Source organism: Stegodyphus dumicola, chromosome 4 (genome assembly GCF_044657685.1).
Source record: "Stegodyphus dumicola isolate Sdum_Otavi_A_Nest chromosome 4, ASM4465768v1".
Classification (NCBI taxonomy): domain Eukaryota; kingdom Metazoa; phylum Arthropoda; class Arachnida; order Araneae; family Eresidae; genus Stegodyphus; species Stegodyphus dumicola.
The window spans coordinates 222,071,082-222,096,409 of NC_140771.1; the positions used below are offsets into that span (position 1 = coordinate 222,071,082).

The window sequence follows — 25,328 nt, forward strand, 5'->3', positions numbered from 1 at the left end:
AAATTTTATTATAGTTGAAATGATTTAATATAAATAAAAATCCTTTTCCACGCTATAATTATTATTCTTGTATGAAGTATTCGAGAGCTACGTGAAACATTTAAGATTCGGTATCGAGAAAATTTAGGATTCTAGTAAAATCCTTGAGACACCCGAATTTTTGTTAGCATTCATACCTATTTTTTCTCATTAAAATACTTTTATTTGGCTCAGATTTTCAAATGAAATATTCCATGAAATCTTTTTTTCAAAGAGAATTTTTTTAATGCGAAATACAACTCTCGCATAACCTCTAATTATTTCTGATCATTATAAAGCGTTATGTGATTTGGATTATTGCATAATCTGCCGAAAGTCATGAGGGCTGTCTGCTTAGGCAGATACTAGAGAGGAAGCTTTCGCGGAGGACTTGCTAAGGGAAATCGATTCGTATTAATGGTGGTAATTACACATGGGGTAAAACGCAAAGACCAACCAAACAGCACCATGTTCACCTGAGATTAATCCAGGCCAACTCTCGGTATTCACGGTTTTAATCACTCGGCCATAGGTCGGGATTCGACTAAGGGAATGCCTTTGTGCCATATTTACACTTATCATCATGAAAACGCCTGAGTATGAAACCAGATTGAGTATGAAACCAAACTCATCGTTGTTTCTTCGAAGCCTTCATATTCATAACATGTTATAGATTTTACTTCAATAATAATTATTCCAATTTAAAATTTTCTCGAAGATTTTAAAAGCCTTACTTCATAATTTTCATCGATTTGCTTTGCAATAATAATCTAATCAATCCAAATTCCTTTTTCTTTAGCTTCGAGATTAAAGCAGCATAAACACGTAGCTGATACTGTATTACGTATAGAGGGAATGTATTCATTACAGAAAGTTTTGAAATAACTTGTATTGGTGCCAGGAATTATTTAAGAGTCACAAATATCAGGCTATTGCCAAAAAAAAAAATCAAGTTACTTAATAATATATTACTAAACCCGTCTAAAATAAAATTTTATGTCTAAGCGGCTGTTAACTCAAAACATCTAGAATATGTATGAAGTTTGGCTTACCATATGACACTTACAAGCCTCTTTCTGTGACTGACTATATTACATAATTATTTTCAAAATGTAATCAAATTTCTTCGATACCCTAGATCATTTTAGCAGGGCAAACTTTCTGATTAATTTTATATTACATAGCAACTGAGACAATAAAAAGTAAAATGCGCCGGGTTCGCTGTCAGTCAAAATTTGAATGGAGTTCGAAGGATAACTTCCATATATGCTTTGCTTCCATTAAGTAGTCCAATCTAAATCAATGAATATTATGCTACATAATCATTTTGATGTCTACAAATACAATCTTTTCATCTATACTTGTAAACACCTTAAGAAATTTAACTATTTTAATCATCTCTTTCTGAAAACATTCTTACGTAAACGTAAAGTATTAACGGACTTATGATATTATAAAATGGATTAATCTTAATGTTTAAGAGTAATCCATTTTATAAAATAATCATTACTCCTCCCCTCCTCTAAAAAGAGGAATTCATAAACATTTAATATGAATTTTCTAGTTTATTCGTTCACTCATTTGCCGCATGGTTAAAAACTTACCATCGATTTTTATCTACTTTCTGATAAGCTATCGAGTTTAAAATTTGTACGCACTCAATTTGTGGATGATAATACAATGTGATGAAGCGAATTTTTCAAAATTCGAGTTATATTTTTTAATTTAATGTTAATATGATTTTTTTGCTCAAGTCTTCATTTAACAAATGTTTCAGAAATTTACTATATTTGCACTATCGGACAGAGGGCCAAAAAAAAAAAAAAAAAAAATATTTTACCTGAAATTACGTGCTTCGCCCTTAGGCACTACACGGGCCTAAGGGCAGAGCTCTTTTTGAGGGAAACTGGCTCATATCCACGTTATACATGCGGAAAAACACGAAAAAGCCCATGTAGCCAGCCCATTCGCCGGGATTCGAACCTTGGACCAGTGTTCAGCTGCTTTTACCATTTGGGTGGGCTTTAAATGAAATTTGTATTAAGTTTTGACATCATTTCTGATTTCTTTTTCAAAAATTTTCGAAATTTTCTCAATTTTGTCGACTATTTGACTTTATCACTTTTTAAATTTCGGCATATAATAATGAATCGGTTATAAAAATTTTGAAATTTTCCCAGCTTGTAAAACCCATTTATCGCCCATTTTTAAAACAAGAATAATAAAAAAAGTAATAATTTGAGGATTTTCTCTACATTTTTATTTAAATATGCTACAATATCAAATAAAAGTGGTTTGTACTATTTCTTCAGTTTCAAGGTTATGATGATATTACTTTCTTCCATCACACTCCTTAATCTCAAAAATAAAAGTATTGATTCACGGTTAAAATTAACTGCAATGAAATCTACGACTTGACTTTAAAAATATTTTTATTTAGCAAATTTATACATTTTTTTCTCACTACTTCATTTTAAAAATATTTTTATTTAGCAAATTTATACATTTTTTTCTCACTACTTCATTTTAAAAATTGATTTTTTCTTACTTTTATTCTGGTACGTTAATAATATGCTCTTTTGTAAGATTTTAAAATTCTTACATCCAAAAATGCATAAATAGTCGAAATTTTCAGAGGTTATAAAATACATTTTTCACCCACTTTTAAAATAAAAATGATAAAAAATATCACTTAGGCATCTTTCTAGAATTTTTTTAAAAATTAGCTGAGCAGTTATAAGCTTTCTTTCCTTTTCTTTGGTGTTTTTCACTATGGTGAAAACTTTACTACCCATTTTTATGCTATTCCCTATTAGTTACAGAGCTCAGATTTTGCACAGACACTCGTGGATGACAGTACAGTGTCATCCACGAGTTATGTTTTCGAAATTTAATTAACATTTTGTTTTTAAATTTAATCCTGAAACGCCTTCTTGCACACATCTTCGTTTAGTGAGCAAGCTAAAACTCTTAGAATTTTACTGTTTGCACCGCCGGATAAAACGAAAAAAATCCTTTCAATGAATTTGATATGAAAATTTTAACTCAATTTCTAGGTTTTCGGCAAAATTCTTTGATTTGTTAAACAATTTGACATAGCAGAATTGTTAGAAGCAAAAGTGCGATTATTCATTGTTGAAGAGTGAATTTTATTGGTAAAATGTCGTAGAGACGCAAAGAATGAAAACTTAAAAAATGTTTTCCTAAAAAATGCTTTTCCTTAAAGCTCTAAGAACTGCTACTGAACTATTTACTAATCTTTTTCGTCTCTACCAACTTCATCTCAGTGTCGACAAAATAGACCTCTTCCCACTAGTATATGTTGTTCGTACGATGGAAGTTTAATCAAGCTTTTAGTTAATATTTAAATATCTTTGGAAACAACTTTAAAAATTAAAGATGCAACAAAGCAGAAGAACACATACAAGATAGCGCTGGAAGCAGTGATCATTCCTTCTTGTAGGTTTTTAGCGGATCGCAAAAAGATTGATACTTTTATATATCTTATTGAACAATTAAATATGTATAATATTTAATTTTGAAAAGCTAATTTCAAATGTTACTCTTTTGCAATGTTATTTTAGATTATTAGAGTTTTTTGTTTTTGGATTATGATATAATATTACTGAAAAACATTTTATTTTGCTATTCGGAGAGGGATAAATTGTCTGAAAGACTGAATTTTCACTATTATATGTATGTACACACACATACTTATGTATATATATATTTAACGAAGGATTAATCCAAATTACGAATACAATTTTAACAGTAATATAGATTTATTTATAGTTTATTTTTTTAACAGTAATATAGATATTTCAGCATCATTTTACACTATCGAATATCTTATACGAGGGCAATCCCAAAAAAAAAAAGGTCTCCTATTTTTTGGGGACGTAGAGAAAGTTTTAATACGGTTGTTGGCAACACTGTTGTGAGTGGTGCCTTCTCCGCTACCACATAAACACACAGGCGCTTCGCTGGGATGTTCAGTCTTGGCTTGGCAGCCATTCGAAATGGAGCTCCCGATAAACGTTACCGCCAAGTGCGAAGTGCGCCCAGTTATTCAATTTTTGAACGCAAAAGGCGTTAAACCGGTTGAAATTCACCGCCTGTTGGCAGAAGTGTATGGACAGTCGTGCATGGATGTCAAAAACGTTCGCAAGTGGTGTAGAGAGTTTACAGCCGGTCGTACTGAAATTCATGACGAAGAAAGGAGCGGGAGGCCGTCAATTGCCGACGAGACAATCGCGAAAGTTGAGAGAAGTTCGTATTCGTTGAGTTTCGCGATTGTTGAGTTCATAAAATGCGTAAAGATCGGAGGATCATCTGGATGCTCCTGAAGCTCCTCAACACTTCCTGAAGGGCATGGCGGCAAGCTGGTATGACATGGACATTGTAAAACTGCCACAGCGTCTACAAAAATGCATCGACCGAAATGGCGATTATGTTGAAAAATAAAGCATTCTGCAATCTTTAAAGTAATGTAGCAATTATAGAAAATAAACGGTTCTTTGTATATCTAAAAATCTAGGAGACCTTTTTTGGGGGGGGGGATTGCCCTCGTATCTTTTTACCGGCATATCGCAACTATTTGCAGGTTATTTCCAATAAATTGCAACTATCTGCAGATAGATCGTGATAAGTTGCAACTATCTACAGCTGGACTGCTATAAATGATATGCAACTGCTGCCAGTATATGATACAATGATTTGGGGAATATATTGATTTATAGAAATTATAGGCTATATCTGCATAAAGCTATCGAAGCAATGTCCGATTTCTGTGCACCATAAAATTAAACATAAAAAAACACTCTTTCGTTGTGTGTCTCCTTGTACTTTTACAGAAGCGTGCTTTATAAAAGTTTTGTAAAGATTTGAGGGGGGTATCATATACAAATTCTGCTATACGTATGTTGAGTTTTTGAGTGAGAATTTTTAAATCACCAGAAAACCGTTAATTTAGAACCACTGGTTTCATATTACTTTTCATAGACAAAAGTTCGACAATTTTATAAGCTCCAATTTAAGATTCTGTGAACTGGTAATTTTCCTATAATAATTTTATCCGAGTGAGGGAACACTTATTACCTGGAATATTTAACATACGGAGTCTGTACGAGTTTCTGACTCTCGAAATCTTCATTAAAAAGAATCATATGACGAACAGTATCGCCTTCCGAAAATCTACCATATTTTATTCATTCAAAACACACACACATATATATATTCATTTTTGCTATCCTTTCGAGATATTTTCTATGCCAGTAATTTAAGTTTCTTTAACAAAATAATTCATTATTTCGTATGAAAATTGACTTATTTTATATATTTTTACCTTCTTTTTCTTTCTTTCTGCACAAATTTCCAAACTATTATATATATTAGAAATGCTTACACTGGACCGGGACAATTAGTAGGCGGTTCCAGGCGCCCTCCAGACGTCACTAATTGCATGACTTCCTGGTTACCTCGTCCGGGGTAGGGCATGTATCCGAGAGATATCACCTCCCACAACAACACCCCGAAAGACCTAGAATGTAAATGAATACATAGCATTTTCTTAACAATCTATTTCAGCTTAAGTTTCTAATTTCCAATTCTGAGTCTTCTAAAATTTCGTTAGCATTGTGGCCGAAACAGACACTGACAATTGTTACTTTAGGCTATAATTTTAGAATTTAATTTATTGAATTAAATTATAAATTGCGTAGCGCCACCGTCTCGTTAACTTACCACACGTCCGTTTTTGAAGTGAAGATTCCATCAAGAAAAGCTTCTGGGGGCATCCACTTCACCGGAAGCATGGCTTTACCACCTTTCCTGTAGTAGTCAGCTCTGCAGAAATATAAATATCTTGTTTCCCAAAGATTGTTTAGATCAGAAATGTATATTTTGCAAGACAGAACATTAAAAATTACATTACTGATTACTACATACATATTAATATTAATAAATGGCTTTAAATGATATCCCTTCATAGTTTACAATCATTAGTTGAAGACAAAATTAAAAACAACGTATTGAGTACAGAGCTTTCTGAAGATTTAAATCTCATTTATAGAGAAAAGGGATTTAAACCATACACTGCCCATTAAGATTTTAACCATACACTGCCCATTAAGAAGTATACATTGGAAAGAATTCGTTAATCACATATAGCGGAAACAAATGAAATAATGGATATGTAGTAAAAATAGGTATTTTAAAGTATTTAAAACGAATTAAAGTTTAGATACATGGGGGCAAAATGTAAAAAGAAAGTTATTATCCTCTACTGTCTTCAAAAAGGTGTTCAGATATTTCTTCTTCAAAGTATACATGGCTGTTTAATATTTCACTCGTGAAAACACAAGCAAGGTATGAACAAAAGTACTCGAAATTTTAAAATTTAAATATACACTAACTGCTGATATTCGCTCTGAATAACATGCGTTCAGAAAATATAAGTAGTATACATATTAATATATTTTTCATTCAAATAAGGTTTTATACTGGTAATACAAACAGTGTGATTTGTGCAAACGTTTTCAGCTTTGATTGAATTTTAACAATCTGAAATTTTGGCAATAGTATAGAAATAGCTGTATGCCTAATTGTATAGCTGTAAAATCTATCACATACGATATATTCTATAATAGAATCATAAGACACTGGAATTTAATTCTATGACTGAAGATAAACAAAAATTGCCCACCGACCATATTACGCAAAGTTCATACCAGTTATGGAGTACTGAAGATCAATAAAAAGAGAAGTTGCGATAGCTAGCAGTCACTGAGGATCCTGCGATGAATTCCGCCGAATTAAATAACCGGATAATTTTTTTCGAGTTCCGTTAACATACTTACACTGAAGACATAGATTCACGATACTCTGTATAGGATAGGTAAGGAGCTTTCGCATCCAATAGATACCTAGCACTAGCATTAAACGCTTTGTAACACATACCATGCGAAATTTTCTAATAGGATGCTTTCTGGCTTTTTTTCAGGCATAAAAATGCAACATCGGTGTCTGTGATTTTGTTTTGAGACACGTGTGCTAACTTGTAATCGATGTCCACCGTCTCGTTAACTCCTAAACTTTGCCGGTGAAACATAAAAAATTAATGCAAAATACCCTGTAGCTTTGTAACGATAAGCAATAGATAAATTGAATTATGTAAACTGAAGCATTTTGCTTTACTGTCTAATCTATAGCTAACTTTTACTTCTTGTTGTTGCAGATAAGCCACCATGGATGATCAACGTGACTCTCCAATATGCCGAAGTATACAGCGATCAAATTCCTCTACAAGTCCTGAGATAGCTCAGCAACATCCATCATATTTCCAGTTTTTCGGAATAACGCAATGAATCAAAGTAATGTGTGACAATGGCTTCAGCGATTTCGAGGTGGTCGGTCATTGCAAAATCAAGACCAGCCATGTCAGGGAGTCCATCTACCGTCACAACCATCGTCAGGGAGACCATCAACAATTAAACTCATCGGTCACACAGGAATCCATCTAAAATGACAGGCACATCACCACGAGACAGATCATGAAGCGCACAGGTATGGCAGAGGGTTATTGAAAAGATTAACCACGAGACAGGTCATGAAGCACACAGTCATGCCATCTATATCAACAATAAATCAACGACTGGGATACAGAAATATTTGTACTCGATGGGTTGCACGGCTTATGACAAGGGAATGATGCAAATTAGGAAGAAATTTTGTGATCTTCTGCGAGATTTCTTTAAGAAATATCCAGAATACTTTTAAGATTTTTTATTATCTCGTATGATTAGACCTGGCTGTTTCATTTTTATTCTCGAAGTAAAAGGCAGTGGCGGGAATGGACGTGCATTCTTGTCATAGAAACAAAGATAACTACAGATAAGTGAGCAAATAAATTATACATTGACTGATATTTCCAAAGGAACGATGCTTCTACCCAGAAATGTTTTCCTAGCTTTTATTATAACTCAGTTGCAGTGGACTGAGCGTTATGTTTCTAACGGCCTTCCTACGTTCAAGTAATATTGTTCGTTGCTTTTACCAGCATTTGGTCATTTTAATCTGGGACTTTCTGAATATTTAACGATTGCAACTGTACTGTATCTCTAAAATTTGCTTAGATTTGAATTCATGTTATACAAACCATAGAATGGAGGAGTAGCCTTTAAAATCAATGAATAATAGTAGGATATAAAAAATGTTTGACAGTGAGCTTACAAATTGTTTCCTGACAGAAGACAAAATACAATTTCTGACAGAAGACTAAATACAATTTCTGACAGAAGACAAAATACAATTTCTGATAGAATACATTGTAATTCCAAATTGTTGAAAAAGAAAACAAAATTCTTTATACATTTATTGCCATTCTTCGACAGTCGTCTACAGATTTAGTTAAATATTATTTAACTGAAGGACAGCAAATTAGGTCCAGGTGAAATGTCTTCTCAGCTTGACTATAAAAATCATATTTTATTGTTAATGTGATATTCTTTTCCGAGTAAGAGATGGTGGAGAAACGAAACCTTTTCTGGCTCGAAACATTCTCAACGATATATGGGATATACAGCTTACCTTTTAATCCTTAAGAAAGTTTGGAATGAGTTTAGAACACAAAACATGATGTTAAATAGTTAAATTAATAAGAAATACCTATAGATGTCTCTAGCCATCCCAAAATCAGCTATTTTTACCACTCTATTTGCATCTTTTGAAGTCAAAAGGCAATTCCTTGCAGCTATGTCTCTGAAAAAAATATAGTCATGGCTTATTTAACAAAACAAATTTCACACAGTTAGTTTTAAAACATTTATTTTTTTTTGCTTAATCTCGCATTTTCTCTAAAAATTTTTTAAAAAAATTTAAAAAAAAAAAAAAAAAAAAAAAAACATAAATTTTGCATTTTAAAGCTTTTAAACGACGATGACTTAAATTTTTATGACATTATATTGCAAAACTGTAAAAATATAGTTTCTGAAAGTTAAGAGCAAGATTACAAAATTTTATATCTAATGTTATTTTAGAACACAGCAAAAATTTATTTAAATATGTTTATTAATTTTATTTAAAATTTTAATAACTATAGCAAACAGTTTTGAAGCAATTATGCTTCTTTCTTTCTCTCATCATAAGCCTTTGAATTTCACTACATATGAACACAGGACAGAAATATTTGTAACGAAAATCCACTTGAACTCGAATGCGAGATAATCGGTTTTCACAATTGAATAAACTGATATTACTACTTCCTATATTGATAGTGATTAAGCAGTCAAATTGATTATTTTTTAACGTTGCATGAAATTCTTTTGTGGCTGATTTTCAGCCTTACAATGTCCTTGTTTTACCCGGAATTCGAACTCCAGCTACTATTAATTATTTTCATTAATTATGAAGCATTCAAATTATATATATAAATGGAAGAGTAAGCAAAAAGAAGGAAATTAAAAAAGAATAACTTTTACCTTACCTATGGATAAAATGATTCTCTTCCAAATACTGGCAACCTGTCGCCACATCCATAGCGAGCAGCAACAGGTCAGTGACCGTCAATGAGGATGGTTTGTTCTAAAACAAATATTGAAGAATGTATAGCAAATTTCGATACTAGAACTTTCAATTCTACACAGAATTATGAACTCGTAAATTTACTGTAAACAAAGGATCTTACGAAATTTGGGAATTGAAAGTTTCAAATCGTGCCAAGCTGCTAATAGCACAACGAATGAAAATGATAAATATATTTTTTTTCGTTATTATTATATTCGGTTCTTTTTTCGTTATAAGTATCTTACTATCGTTTTCTTTAAAATATAGTAAACAGAAAAGAATGCAGGGTAATTTTTTGTTCTATTCTTGCGCGGTTGATATTTATTGTTACAGATTCAGAGATTGGATAATGAGATTAAGTAAGATTTTATTGAAATTCCAGATGGTAACCTGGATTTTTAAATCTTAAACGGCCAGGAAAATTAATTTATTTATGATCGGCAACCAGAACTATAAACAAATTTCGCTTTCAGGAGATTTAACTTGAGAAATTTTCAATGATTTTGTGGTTACCATGGATTAATTCAAAAGAAATGTTCACATGAAAGGCTAATAATAAAACGTGCGATCTACAAAATAAATAAATAAATGAAAATCATAATAATAATGGACAGCCTATGAGGAGACTTCATAGAAAGGAAAATTTTCAATTAGCAATTCCTTGCTTCTGAGGACAATGTTAGGTAGAATTAGTATTTGAAATACTAAGAATATTTCTATTATAATTAAGTTGATCGGCAGACCCATAGCCTATTTCTTTTATCATAAATATATTCTCCTTTTGGGTTTCAGCACTTCCCATTATTTTTTCTAAGAACTCTTCTTCGGGGAGGGGGAACTACTTGGAAAGAAAATTCTTAAAACATATATTGTATTCCTTACGTTTGCTGTTGTTGCTTATGCTCACTTGTCTGACGTAGTTAGCCCCCGAAACTCCTCCTGGCAAGGAGCGCTAGATTACGCCTGTCGTTGGCAACAGTTTTGAGCACCTAGCAGGTGACTGTGTGATTTTGCTCACTTCTGCCTCCAATTTTGATGCAGAGCGCTTGAGGGGGGAAGGGTCTCCCATCACTCTACCCTTTCCAACAAACCACATGGGAGGACTTTCTGCTCGCCGCATAATGCGTAATTACCAAATTCCCGTGGTCAAAGTGACAAGGACAGCAGCTCAGCACCAGTGGCAATGGGAATGGGACTCTACCGAACAAAGCAGGAAGACCTATGAATATTACCATAAAGTTTCGCTCGATCGTCTCGAGTCATCCCCACAAATAACGAGATATGTGACGGGGCACGGGCCTTTCCCCTCCTATTACTATGAGAGAGGAATTGCAAATACCGAAAGTTGTTTCTGTGGAAGCATTGGTAAACCAAATCATTACTTGACCCAATGCCCTCTAACCGCACAGTGGCATGTGCAGCTTCAGGAGCAGGCAACTTCTCATAAGCGTTATCTGATCAAACAGCCAGCATTTCGCATCCTGTCAATCTCTCTTCTCTCTCTCTCTCTTCTATCTTTTTTTTTATTTTTATTTATTTATTTATTTATTATTATTATTTTTATTGTATATATTATGAAACATGTATGTACTATGACCACTGTATATATTATGAAACATGTATGTACTATGACCAATGAAAATTATTATGAACTACTATGTATGTATTATGTAACAGGCTCAATATATTATGAACTATGTAAGCAAGTTTGAACTATGTAAGCCACTATGTATTATGTAACAGGCTCAATATATTATGAAACATGTATGTACTATGGCCAATGAAAATTATTATGAACTATATGAATGTATTATGTAACATGCTCAATATAATGTATGTACTATGGCCAATGAAAATTATTATGAACTATATGAATGTATTATGTAACATGTACAATATAATGTATGTACTATGGCCAATGAAAATTATTATGAACTATATGAATGTATTATGTAACATGCTCAATATATTATGAAACATGTATGTACTATGGCCAATGAAAATTATTATGAACTATATGTATGTATTATGTAGCAGGCTCAATATATTATGAACTATGTAAGCCACTATGTACTATGTAAGCATGTATATGTATGAACTACGTATGTAAGCATGTATATGTATGAACTATGTAAGCAAGTATTATGAAACATCTATGTATTATGAACTACTTGTATATAAGCATGTACTATGAACTATGTAACTATGTAAGCATATATTATGAACTATGTAACTATGTAAGCATGTATACAGAACCAATGTATGCCCTTATAGGCCCCATGAGGTGTTGCCCCGGATAGTTACGTAACCTGGACTAGACCCGAATAGTCTTAGTAACCGAACGGGTGTCCAGATTCTGCTCTCAACTCAACTCAACTCAGAGTTCCGCCATTCCCCACCGACATTATAGATTTACAAGCATCCATGCCTTGTCCGGGATTCGAACCCGAGCCCTTCGGCCCGGCAGTCAGCGACTCTAACTACTATACCGGTTGAGTGGCTTATTGCAGTACGGAATAGCGATACAAGCTAACAAGGAGTACGAATAGCGATACAAGCTAACAAGAAGGTCAAAGGAAAATCTGCTACCAAAAATCCAATCTAACCGCACTCTTCTGCACACATGAGTATTCCTGAATTCATCATTCATCATTCAAGATGTACCTGTATTTATATCCAACAGAACTGCCTTACACTAACAGTGTGCTCCAGCTTTCATGTGACTTCATCTACTCCATTTATCTTTTTGTGCCTTAAGTGACTATGTGTATGTACCTGTTTTTTGTGCTCTCTGTTTATGCATTTTACGCATTGTGCTTTGTGTATTGTTGCCTATGCATTTTTATGTCTTTTTATGCGTACGTCTTATTATCCAAGTATTTTTTAGTTTAACTACCTACTATCTGTAACACCACAGCTCTCCTCTTCAAACTGTAATATAATCCTACTAATGCCCTTGTAAGGCCATGTACTTCCCTTTGACAACCTTAATAATCTCCTGGTGCAGCCTCGTGTGGTTCCAGGAAGCTTTTGCCGTAGTTAGAGGAGGGCTTGGAACACATGCCTGTTTACCTCTGTTAGACAACAGGCGTTCCAGTCCTCCGTAACCTACCTACCTGCCTACTAAAATGAGGCCTCTAATGAAGTCGAATACAAAGTTTGGCTAATAAAAATCACGTGATTGCTTTGATATAAAAAAAATTAAAGAAAATTGTTAATTTATCTTCATTTACTTTTGCATGACGATGTAGGAAATCAGGATGACTTGGGAAATGATGATCATAGGATAATTCGATTTGGGCTGGACTGGAAAAAAGGCTGAATGAGGCATCACTGTATTGTTTTGTTCTGTATTTAGTTGGTAAGAAAATGAAAACTCGCAAAACTTCTGGCCGTTTACAGATAAAACCATGACTGATAGACAGATTGATAAAATTAGAAGTCATAATTCCAAATGGCAATATTTTTGGCAGGGAGAATAAATGCCAAAAATAAAAGTCACACGAGTACCTCTAACGTATGTGCAGTAGTTACAGTATAATATTTAATACCTTAGAGAAACTAAGATTCCATAATCAGGAATTAAAACTAGGATGCTATTATATCTCATTCCTAAGTCAACCTGAATATTCAATTAGTACTTAACAGGGTACTTACTGGTTTGGGTCTGTGCTCTCTAAGGAATAACTTCAGGTCACCACCGGGTAAGAGTTCTAAAACTATAAATCGGGGCAACTTCTCGAAGCAGACACCGATGAAGCTGACGATATTCGGGTGGTTGAACTTGCTGCTCAGATAAAAATAAACGGTTATGAGAATAACAAGAAGATATTTTACTTCGCTTTAATATAAGAACTTACTAATCTAAGGAAAAAAAAAAACTAAATAATTTTGTTTGACATGAGAAATGAGGTCTTTCCCAACGGATTGAAAGATTTTTGTTTTGCAAGATAAGATCTTTAATTTAGTATTTCTTCTTAGTGTAAATTTCATTCTTTATTTTAAATAACCCATTTCTTTTATAACTTAAAACATTCATTCACAACAAAATTCAATAGCGTATCACGTTACTTTCCAAGGAACAATAAGAAAATTCGTCGATAAATTGGTCAAAATTCTTTCACTGTGTAAGGATCTTAAGTTTTACTAACGTTTATTTTATTTTAAATCTTTACTATCACTTCTTATTTTCTACTTCCGGCCAGAATTATAAGCGTTAACGTATTTATGCAAAATTTGTCTGACGAACGCCAAGTACTTAAGTTGTGGCTTTTTGCCAAGCAAGAGAGAGGAAGGAGTTAGTAGAAGCAGGCCGCTTGCCTTAGCAGTTTTACTCGGTTGCTGGTTGCCTTCCAGGCCAGAGGTTTAATCCTCTTGATAATTTTAAACGTATAGTAGTGTTAACAGTTCTCTGTACTACATACGGCTTCCTGTTAATATACGGCCAATCTTCCACGTAGGCCCTTGTTTATTATTCCAAAGTTAAGTTAGAGTTTAGTTAATATTTTTATATTCTTACGTTTAGACCACAAGTGGTTGGTCTCTGTATTCCGAAGTCCGGAAATTATTGTAAAGAGTGAAAAATAAAGGGTTTCGTATACCCTTCCTGTTTATCTTGTCTACTTCCCACATTTATTGAACATAGCTTTAGTAAGCTCCCTGTTCCGAGTCAGGTTCTTGAATGTTCCCCAAGCAAGTAAGGCGGAACATTGAACCTGATAACTGTAGATACATTTATTTTTGCAACAAAATTTTAAGCTCCACATTTCCCTTTCATTTTTTATTTGCTATATTTAATTTTCAATTTCGCTTATTAAAATAATTTTTAAGATTTCTACTTTCCAGTTTTAGACTTTAATTTATTAATCTTTTTTATACGGCACAAGTTGCAGTCAGTCTATCAAGAATTCTTTAACTGGGCAGAAATTAGGCTAGAAATTGGCTAGAAGACAGTTCAGGCAAAGTCTGCATAAAACAAAAGTTTGCTCTGAGTAGAAATTCAAAAACTAAATACAATTTAGTTAGTTTATTACTATAAATGAAATTCGTTTAGATATATATTACTGATTTTATTTCTTATAATCCTTTCAGAAATCTTAACTTTCAAAAATGAAATTGTTATCATGCTATAGGTACTAAAAGCAAATAATAATTCAAATCAAAATGGTGAGAAAGATTCTGTTTAGCTAATGCTAAAATATAACTTACATGAAATTATCATCGTAAATTCTCTTCTTATTTCAAATTTAAATTATATTTCGAGTTCATTTTAATCCTTGAACCCCACAAATCATGAAAAAGGATTTCAGATTCGGAAATTATAATATTTGCGTTTTTTTTTTTTTTTTTAGGCCAACGAGCGTTAGTCCAGAAGGGCTATTAATTTCGTTTTGGCATTTTGCGTCGAAACCTTTAAAAGTCTGAACCAATTTTCAAATTATTGCCATCAAATATTATCGCCCTGCATTACATTTAAAGAAGTTAAATAATGAAGAATCTGGATAAATATATGTATGTTTGTCGCATTGTGATAACACAACGGTACGTAGAGCCCTCCAATTTTGTATAACGTACGTCTCCACCCGAATATCAGCATCTCGAGACCCAAATTTGGAATTTGTTTTATTACCTTTTTCATATTTTATAAAACTTTAACGAAATTTTGATTAAGAAACTGAACGATTTTAATGGAAGAATGGCAACACTCTAGGGGGAAAAACATTTTTATCTCCACCGCGCGTGATTGTCTATCGGAAATTCTAAAAATATGCTCTTTTTAAATTATTTTGCGATATTGCTATTGAACTGAATTTTATGGTTTAATGGCGAAGAACATGATATTTAATAAATAAAGGTAGCATACAAAACGTTAAAAAACGCTCCTTCGTGAGTAATATAAAATCTGAAAGCTTGCGGATTTTTTTTTAATCTTTTGAACTTTAACTAAAAAAATAAACTGATAATAGCTTTGACCGAGAAATTTTGGAAATATTAAGTTATCGATATCCAGTAGAGATGTTCATCAAAATAGATTGCGACTATTATCAGTGGTTCTTAGACAGCTATTAGAACTTCGTGCCAATCTTATTTTTTTTTAGGAGAGAATTAAGTGTTTCATGTTAGTATTTATCTTTATTAATCCTTCAAATAATCAACTCTCTGTATCATCAGTTTCTAGAATCATTCTACACCGCTTTGATGAAGAAACATTCTGGAAATTTATAAAATCTTTTTACAGTTACTCAAATAATTTTAGTTAAATTATATTCAGAAATTAGATGAAAGATTAAGAAAACTAATGTTCCCCCTTTATAAAATTTCATTTGCAAATTTATATTGCTAATTAAAATATTAGGCGTATTTTTAAAAATCGTATTCTTAAGTTTGTTTTTCATTAAAATTGAGCTCAGTTCAGATTTTCAATTTAGCTTTCATTAAACACTTTAAATAAAATTTTCTTCTTTTTTTCTTTTTTGTTCTTATTATTCATATAAGAAGAACTTGAGAAATACGAAATTTGAAAGAACCTTTAGCGTTTCGTTTCGAGCAAGTTTAGGATGCTTCTCGTAACTAGTTTAAAGTATGTTGAGGTGCTCACAAGTATCCAAAACCCTTTTAAGACTTTACAGCCTAGTAAAATTGATTGTTATAGAAGTTTTCCTTACCTCATGATAAGAGCTTCCATTAGAAAATCCAATACAGCTTGGCTAGAAGACAGTTCAGGCAAAGTCTGCATAAAACAAAAGTTTGCTCTGAGTAGAAATTCAAAAACTAAATACAATTTATTAAGGCAGAAGTTTAAGATCTGATCACTTTCTGTAATATCCATGAGAAACGTTTTTAGCATACTTAATATTTTGTGAGATCCGTTTTATCAAAGCAAGAAAAGATAACGCCTTTGGAAAAGTAGCCAACTGTAGCTGTTACAGACTTTAGCAAAAGTTATAACATGGAATTCTATTTTAGTAATTTCCATTTATTTATAAAGGAATATATCATAATAAAACATCAACCGTCTTATACCAGACAATAACTATAGATTTTGTTATATAGCAAGAGCGTGATAGAAATCTAAATCAAGGACAAAGATTATTAAAATCGGTATTCATATAGTATTGATAAAACTTAATTGTTCTCATTCTATTAAATATTATTGTATCTCTTTCAGAATTAAGTAAATTTCTGTTTAACATAATTATTCTTTCCTAGAGTTTGGCCTTTTTTCCAATTCGTCGCTGATAAGACAAATGAATTCATTGAAAACTTAAAGGTTTGTACCTGTTATTGTTACTTATGCTCACTTGTCTGAGAGCAACATCAGCCTAAGCGCACGAAGTTCCTCGTGGCAAAGAACGCTCAAGATACGCCTGATACGCTCAAGATACGGCAACAGCCTTGAGCACCATACAGGTGACAATGTAATTTTGCTCAGTTCCACCTCCAATTTTGATGGAGATCACCCCGGGAACGTGTCAGGGGTCTCCCACACCTCTTCCTTTCCACTAAACCACACGAGAGGAATTTCGGCTCGCCGCATATCGAATGCCACCCTGCCGCACCGACACTATACATTTACAAACATCCATGCCTTGTCCGGGATTCGAACCCAGGCCCTTCGACACAGCAGTCACCGACACTAATCACTATACCAGTTGACGTCCGGTTTTGTATCTCACCAACTGTGCCTTTACTAACATGGTAATTTTTAAGAAATATTAGAAGAAAACAAAAACCTTGATCAGAACAACTTAAAATATATTTTCCTATAATTTTACAGTGTTACAATTAAATTATAAGAAAATACATATTAAGCATATACTCTTGATTAGTAGTTGAGGTTGATATCAATTTACGCATTGGGTACTCGAATCTCCTATAAGGCACGATTTTTAATGATTGTAGCTTCCCATCTGCTGCTTTGTTGCAGGTGCAATATCGATTTATATTCTGCAATTCATAGTTCTATAATACAGTATGCACAGTAAGCAGATGATGAAATGGACCTAAATTTATCCACTTTGTAATGAATGCTTAGCGAGCAAGTCTATGACCGTTGGATAAGAAAGCTTATGCGTTTTATAAAAAATGATTTGAAAACATTTCTCGCGTATACAAGTACATGACTTGATCGCAAAAGAAAAGTATTTCTTTTTTTGAATAATACATTATGACAAGTCTTGAAGACAAATCGCCGGTGTATTATATATCGTGCAGGAAAATTACAATCATCAAAAGTGAAATTGAAACATCCGAAAGAATTAGACACAGCCATTTGAAAATCGCGAGAGTGATAGTGATAAGAGAGCTTTATTTTCTAATGAGTTACACTACGTACGCAACAAGTACATTGGGTGTGCAAAACGTAAGCAACAGCACGGTTTTTTGCCGTAACTCCACGAGAAATAAACTGAGACACAAGAAATGCAGAAATGAAGGAAAGTATTATGTACGTAAAGGATGACGAAAGCATCGGAGCTGAAAATGAATACAATGTATACGGTATGGAATCAAACAGAAACAAGCTTTATTGAATGCATAGTGTCGTGACTCATGATTGTCTTCCAAGAGGAAGAACAACAAGCAGATGTTCCTTAATATGGGATATGCCCTCCCCTCACTGCAATGGTTGCTTCGCACCGTCTCCGCATACTCAGAACCAGTTGCTGCAACATTTCTTGCGGTACGAGTGCCCATTCCTCAATCAGCATCTGTTTAAGTTGTTAGGTGTTCTCCGGAGGATGTAAGCGTGCTGCAATGCGTCTCCCCAAAGCATCCTACACATGTTCGATAGGATTTAAATCTGGGGAGTACGCTAGCCAATCCATTCGAGTGATATCTTCACTTTCCAGTAGCTCCTCAACAGCAAGAGTCCGCGGTGGCCGTGCATTGTCATCCATAAAAATTAAGTCTGGGCCAATGGCACATCGGAACAGACGCACATGGGGAAGGAGTACCTCCTCACAATAGTGATCCCGGTTACAGACCCTCTGTCGAAAACGTGGAGCTCAGTTCGCCCGTTCAGCATAATGCCTCCCCAGACAAGAACTCCAGGACCACCGTTACGATGTCTTTCCTTGATGTTACTGGGATAAAACCGGGTCCCAACCTCTCTCCAAATCAAAACGCGTTGAGAATCGCTTCTGGTACTGAACCGACTCTCATCCGTAAAGAGGACACGACTCCAATGATCAGTTGTCCAGTTTTTGTGCTCTCTGCACCACTGTAAACGGTGGCGTCGGTGGCCAACTTTCAACGGGAGGCAGCGTTCAGGACGGCGGGCGAATAGGCCCCCCTTTGTGAAGGCGTCTGGCCACAGTAAACCGCGACACTTGTCGCCCCGTTGCTGTACAGAGTTGCTGAGCAATGGCGCTTGCTGACTGCTGTCGGCCTCTTTTCGCCTGCAGGACGATATATCGGTCATCCTCTGCAGTTATCGTCCTCGGGAGGCCACCATCAACCTTTCTAACAGCTGTACCTGTGATTTGGAAGCTTTCCAAGCGCACGAAACGACACTTTTGTTGATTCCGAACTCTGCAGCTACACTGGTGACAGTACGCCTCTCCTCCAGCTTTCCGATCATTCGTCCACATGTGAAGTCGTCCAGGTGATTTCTTCTAGCCATATTTCATCAACTGACTCACTGGTACTTGCAGCGAATATGTTGAATTGCGTCTCCATCCTTCCTTTTTTCCTTCCTGTTGAGTTGCACACGCGCCCCGACATTGCGCGTTTTGTGTACGCTCACGTCGCCTCTGACGTTTCGTTCCTGATATTTGCATACGCATGACATTTCTACTGACTTATGTGTTCATTGTACTGATATCCAGACCTCCTTTTCTGCAATTTCATGGCTATCTGCTAAATTTTTACATTGTTGCTTAAGTTTTGCACGCCAGTGTATGTGAAATGCAGGGTTGAGCTCTAAGGGGCAGCAACCTGTTGGTATTCATTTGCTAGTAGGAACAGATCACAGCAAGATTTTCCATCTAGCATAGGCAATGCGTCATGGATAACATCGAGCTGAATACCATCCGTTACAACCCTAAAATAACTTTTTTTTCTGACGCTATAGGATCTTGTCAATGCACGTAGTTGCTTAGCGTATGTGCCATAACATACGTACCGTCCAGGGAAATGTGTCATGGTACACGTCTTCAAACTCAAGGGATAACAGAGCATGAAGTTTCGTCACAAAGGGCATAGATGGATAACTGCCTCTTATTAGAAACTATTTGCTACGTAACAGCGTATGTGATATCCATAACGCTGGCATCTTTATCGGAAGCATCTATTTGCTTCATATAAAGGAATCGCATAAAGCTTTCCATAAATCCTTACCTTTATGGATAACAAGCAGAGGGAACACATCGATAGTTCAGAAAGGACTATATTACTTGCAATTACTTATAATGCCTAAATACAGTCTTCTACTTTGTCAATCACTTTTCGCCAAATTATGGAAGAACTTCGTACACCATCTGAACACCCATTTCAGTAAATGCTGGAAGTGACCGCCCCTAAACCATGAGAAAACCTGATCGTTGTCATGGATGCTTCGCAGTGTTTCTTTCATTTTGGTGAAAAGATCATAGTTACTAGAACGCAAATCGGCCGAGTATGACGAACGTTCCAGCACTTTGCATCACAACATTTGTAGGAAATCTATGACGGCGCTCACATTATGAGACCGAGCAATGTCCCAATCAATTGTATGTATTATATTTTGCTAGCAAGAGTTGGTTACATGCTTTTAATTTATAATATAAGACATATATAAATAAAAGTGATATTTAAAATTTTATTTAAATATAAGATATGGATAAATGAAAAAGAAAATTTATATTATTTTTAATGTAAACTGGATTGCATTTATTTTAGTGTTTGTTTTGGATTACGTTTATTTTGGTGTTCAGTTTAAATCTCTGAATAGTCAATGTCTCTTAGGTACTAGAAGGTTTCTTTGATTTTATAGGCCATTTAAAAAATCCTAAAAAGTCGAAAAATAAGAGAATTTAAAAACGTTACATAGGTAAATCATTGACAGACCATGCCTGTTCGCTTTTTTTTTAACAGAGACAGAATAATTTGAATAGTGGAACGAATAAGACGTCAGTGAATTAATAAACCCAGAATAGTGGCAATGGATTAAACGTTATTATACAAGCAAGTATTCGACACCACACGGTATAACATTTTGTTTGCTAATGATAACGCTAACGACTTCAAAGGAAACCTGTCCGAATGTATGAATGACACCCGCCAGCAAATCTCATTTTTCAGCTCGAACAAAGTAGAAAAACATGTCAAAATTTCAAATGTGCCACATAGTTGGGAGTCCGTTGGAATCAAATCTGGAGACTCAGGAGACCATGGAAGCCTGCAGTGCTTGCTAATGACGTCTTTTGAAGGATGTTTTGGCGGGAATCGCAGTGTGACTAATTTCCTCCCAAAACACAAGCATGTCTTTCACTGTACAGCACATCTCTTCGCCGCAAAAACCGCACCACTGGTAGCACAGAAACGTTTAACAACACTCTGCATTTATTGCGCAAATTTTCCACCCATTTACTGGACGCTGCTTTTTAAAAAATGTACCCTAAAATGAAAGAATCCTTGAACGTTTACAGTGCTGTTGCGTTTGGGGAATGCAGTTGCTTCTGCTTGTACTCACAGAAATAAAGTATTGCTCAGGTGCAACAGTTATGCCTGTTAACTTCTCCATGTAGCGAAAAACAGCTTTATCTGCTCACATGATGTTAAGCACTCTATGCGATTTCTATGCAATTTTGGACAGGCGCACCACTGCTATGCAATTTTATCCACTATGCAATTATCCACTATGCAATTTTGGACAAGTCCAACCACCTTGCAGATTCTTCAGCCCTGATGGCCCCTGTAGCTGTTTCAGACGCTAAAGGTCTCCTTTTGGATGGACCAAGACTGGAACGTGGTCCCCGGTTCTTGCATAACCTTCCATGAACATGTTTTTTTAAAACGTTCGACAAGCGTTTTACCCTTATAAGTGTCAATGGGCCTTTCCCAGATAAAAAATTTTCCTACGCTCGACTTTTCGCACGGACGCTGATTTGTGGTTAACGTGAAAATCAGCTTCAGCAACAAAGCTTTCTTCCGCAATTCTTAGAATTCTTGCAGACACAAGCAATAATGATTCGTATAAAATAGTGGAAAACGCAGAATAGTCTGATTAACGAATTTGCAATATGGTCACTGTTAAAAGCGCCACTCATCTGTTTGGTTTTTTTTTTCCGGCCACAAAACCCTACAGGCAGTTGATGTTTACTTTGTGTACTTTTTTTAATTCAATCTTTCCCCAAATTATTATGGTTTTCCATGTATTCACCGACTTTTATTCACCCTACGACAAGTATGTACTCCATGAAAAAATACCTTTCAGAAAGATAAAAAAAATGGTAGTGAGATATCTTTTGTAGCATTTTCAATGCTCAGAACCCAAGACCATTTGCTGGCACTTTGAAATATACTTCTGCGTGCACTATTCACATTTAAAGTTACTAATTAATTTTTCTTATTCACAAAAATTTTTATAAAAGAACGCAAGAACTAACGCTATGCTGTTTCTATAAGAAAGTTTCATTACTATTTATTTTTTCTACAGTCACATGAAAGAGTGAAATTGGAGAAAACAGCCCAGAGCTTTCACTTAAATTGAATGGAAATGTGCTAACGAAATTTCGGTACGTACCGAGCCGAAAATGTTTTTTCAATCCCCGCAAGCGATAAGGAGGATAAAGCGATGAGAATTCAATTACGCTTTCTGAAAAAAAATTGTGATGCTTTTTGTGAATTAAATGGATTCAAAAACATTAAAAAAATTATCATTTATGCTCTGGAAATTTGATTAAATTTATTACCGGAAGATATTCCGTAAACACTTAAATTTTAAATACATGTTGCACATTCTTTCATAAAATCTATTGGGCACTGTAGCTGATAATTTGTTTTTCAATAAAACAATAACACCTTAGGCAAAAATACGATACTTCACCTAATTCCATCTCAATTAAATACAGAACGTCTTTTTTACATATGAGTAGAAGAAATAGTGTCACCATTTCCCTTTTACAGTAAATGATAAATACCATTTATTGCTGGCCCGAATAGATGGGTTCGTGTTGATTTAGACAACAAGGAAATTCAGAAATAATTCACAGAAATTTTAGATAACGTTTAAAAATATGTTTATGTTGTTTTCTATTATACAAGCATTAAATATTACGGAATTAAATATCTTTGAAGTTAAAATAATTGCTTAACTGAAAAACGTGTGGTAGAACGTAAAGAAATGAATTCTTGATAAAGTGCATGACCATTAAGATTCCTTTCCGCTTTATGCATTTTTACTTAAGACCCAAAAGGGATAATACTCCATGCATGAGCATGAGTACCGCTATAGAAGTGTGGATGCATATTGCCTTAAACATACAAGAGACCTGAGTATTTTTACTTACAAATGTGAGTCATTAGTTGTATGTTAAAGTAATCGAAATGTACGACATGCGTCAGAATGCTAGAATGTTGGTTTCCAGTACAAAGAAATATAAGTATAATTTATGCACATTTGAAGTTGTGTATATGTACCTTTGCACTACAAAAATATACACGTGACAGCTTTGAAATTTAAATATTTATTTCTCTGAAAAAATACTTGTTAAATAATAGTTGCTTGTCTAGTTTAATAATTGATAACGTTCAATAATTGCTTCGCGCTTATATCGAATAAGAAGAAACGATATGTTTCGGAACAGAAACATTATCCCACCAGCGGCCAAGTGGTAAAGTCGCTGAACACTGGTAGTTCGGTCCGAGGTTCGAATCCCGCGAACGGGCTGGCTCTATGGGCGTTTTCGTGGTTTTCCCCATGTGTAATGTGTATACGAGCCAGTTTCTCTTAGAAAGTCCTCCACGAAGGCATCCCTCCCCTTAGGCAGATAGCCCTCGAGGCTTTGCCATAATCACACACACAAACTTTAAAAGAGGCGTTTCAAAATTTCTTAGAACCAGTTACCTCTGAAAATATTTCGAGTCATTTCGGTGCTAAATATCTGAAGAATCTTATCAAATATTAACATATATAGCAAATGTTTTTGATAAAAAATGGCTTAAATTTAGTGCCAAGCGTGCAGACCACTACACCACGAAGGCACGCTAAGAAGGCGGAGAAACACCTTATAAAAGCATTACGCTAAAAAGTGAAAATCAATATAATTCTACGGCGAAGTCATTAATATACACAGATGAAAGTAGCAGAGGCCAAAAATATTTCATAAAATGCTGTTTTGCGGTAGCCTTGATGGATAAAACATTTAACATATGTCCTGACTTAAGGGGCTGCGAAAATAAAACTCACATGAATTTTTGTCTTTCCTTGTGAAGATCTAGAGCACTTAATAGAAGACAATTAATAATTATTAAGGTTTAAATAGTATTTTTAAGAAAAAATAAAGAGTCTTTTTACAGTATTCTTTAGGAAAAATTAATAGTTTTCAATCGTTCAATTTGTTTCGTCGTTTCTTTGCTATAGTATTTCTGCGGGCCCATCAGTGTAATGAGTGACCGCTGAAGAGTGGTAATTCTATGACTTCCAAGTCCTGGTTAAGGTTTGGCTACATGGATTAAGCATTATGCTACAACTTCATTTTTCATTAAACGTATTTACGTTACAAGACTTTAGTAGAGGAAAATAGGAGAAAAAAAGAGGTCTAAATTGGCTATAAATAAATCATTTTTACATTTTTCTTCTTATTACTTTGTTAAAGTCAAAAGCTATTCAGTCTATTTTGGTTAAGTATTAAGAAATTTCATAATCTGCAACGTTTGCGATTAGATTGCATAGCCACTACAATCCACGGAACAGGTACAAAAATGCTATTAAAACATCTTGGCGTAATAACAACAAAGGAGAGATTAACTGTACTGCTGGCTTTGAGACTTACATCCTGATAAACCCATCGTAAACTGAAAAGAGTGAAAGTTGAAAACGCATTTAATACATACAATCTACCAAAACCTATATCTAGATCTAGTCTATCATAGCTTAATCTAAAGTTTAAAACTGTGCAAATCATTTACAATAATGCATATGTTGTGATAAACTACTTAATATCGCATATACATTACTATGCTGTAGCGACATTAGGTATTTGGAAGCAGAAGACATGAAAAATGAGCAGTGCCCTCGCCGAAAATAGAACCACGGACCTCTCGAATACGCGCCAAGCGTGCAGACCACTACACCACGAAGGCACGCTAAGAAGGCGGAGAAACACCTTATAAAAGCATTACGCTAAAAAGTGAAAATCAATATAATTCTACGGCGAAGTCATTAATATACACAGATGAAAGTAGCAGAGGCCAAAAATATTTCATAAAATGCTGTTTTGCGGTAGCCTTGATGGATAAAACATTTAACATATGTCCTGACTTAAGGGGCTGCGAAAATAAAACTCACATGAATTTTTGTCTTTCCTTGTGAAGATCTAGAGCACTTAATAGAAGACAATTAATAATTATTAAGGTTTAAATAGTATTTTTAAGAAAAAATAAAGAGTCTTTTTACAGTATTCTTTAGGAAAAATTAATAGTTTTCAATCGTTCAATTTGTTTCGTCGTTTCTTTGCTATAGTATTTCTGCGGGCCCATCAGTGTAATGAGTGACCGCTGAAGAGTGGTAATTCTATGACTTCCAAGTCCTGGTTAAGGTTTGGCTA

General features: G+C 34.4%; 1 protein-coding gene across 4 annotated transcripts in view; it reads right to left on the bottom strand.

Annotated features, from left to right (window-relative positions):
- The window catches only part of LOC118188535 (leukocyte tyrosine kinase receptor-like), a 374,636-nt gene that overhangs the window by 45,462 nt on the left and 303,846 nt on the right, over positions 1-25,328 (bottom strand). For all 4 annotated transcript variants that reach the window (XR_015040889.1, XR_015040890.1, XR_015040888.1 and 1 more), the window contains exons 20-25: positions 16,245-16,309; positions 13,237-13,366; positions 9,500-9,597; positions 8,683-8,775; positions 5,761-5,862; positions 5,423-5,557 (exon numbers count right to left, since the gene is read on the bottom strand). Coding sequence is in view for 1 of the 4 variants with exons in the window: in XM_035358990.2 (XP_035214881.1) it covers positions 5,423-5,557; positions 5,761-5,862; positions 8,683-8,775; positions 9,500-9,597; positions 13,237-13,366; positions 16,245-16,309 (623 nt within the window). In the remaining 3 variants the exon portion in view is untranslated. The remainder of the gene's footprint in view (positions 1-5,422; positions 5,558-5,760; positions 5,863-8,682; positions 8,776-9,499; positions 9,598-13,236; positions 13,367-16,244; positions 16,310-25,328) is intronic.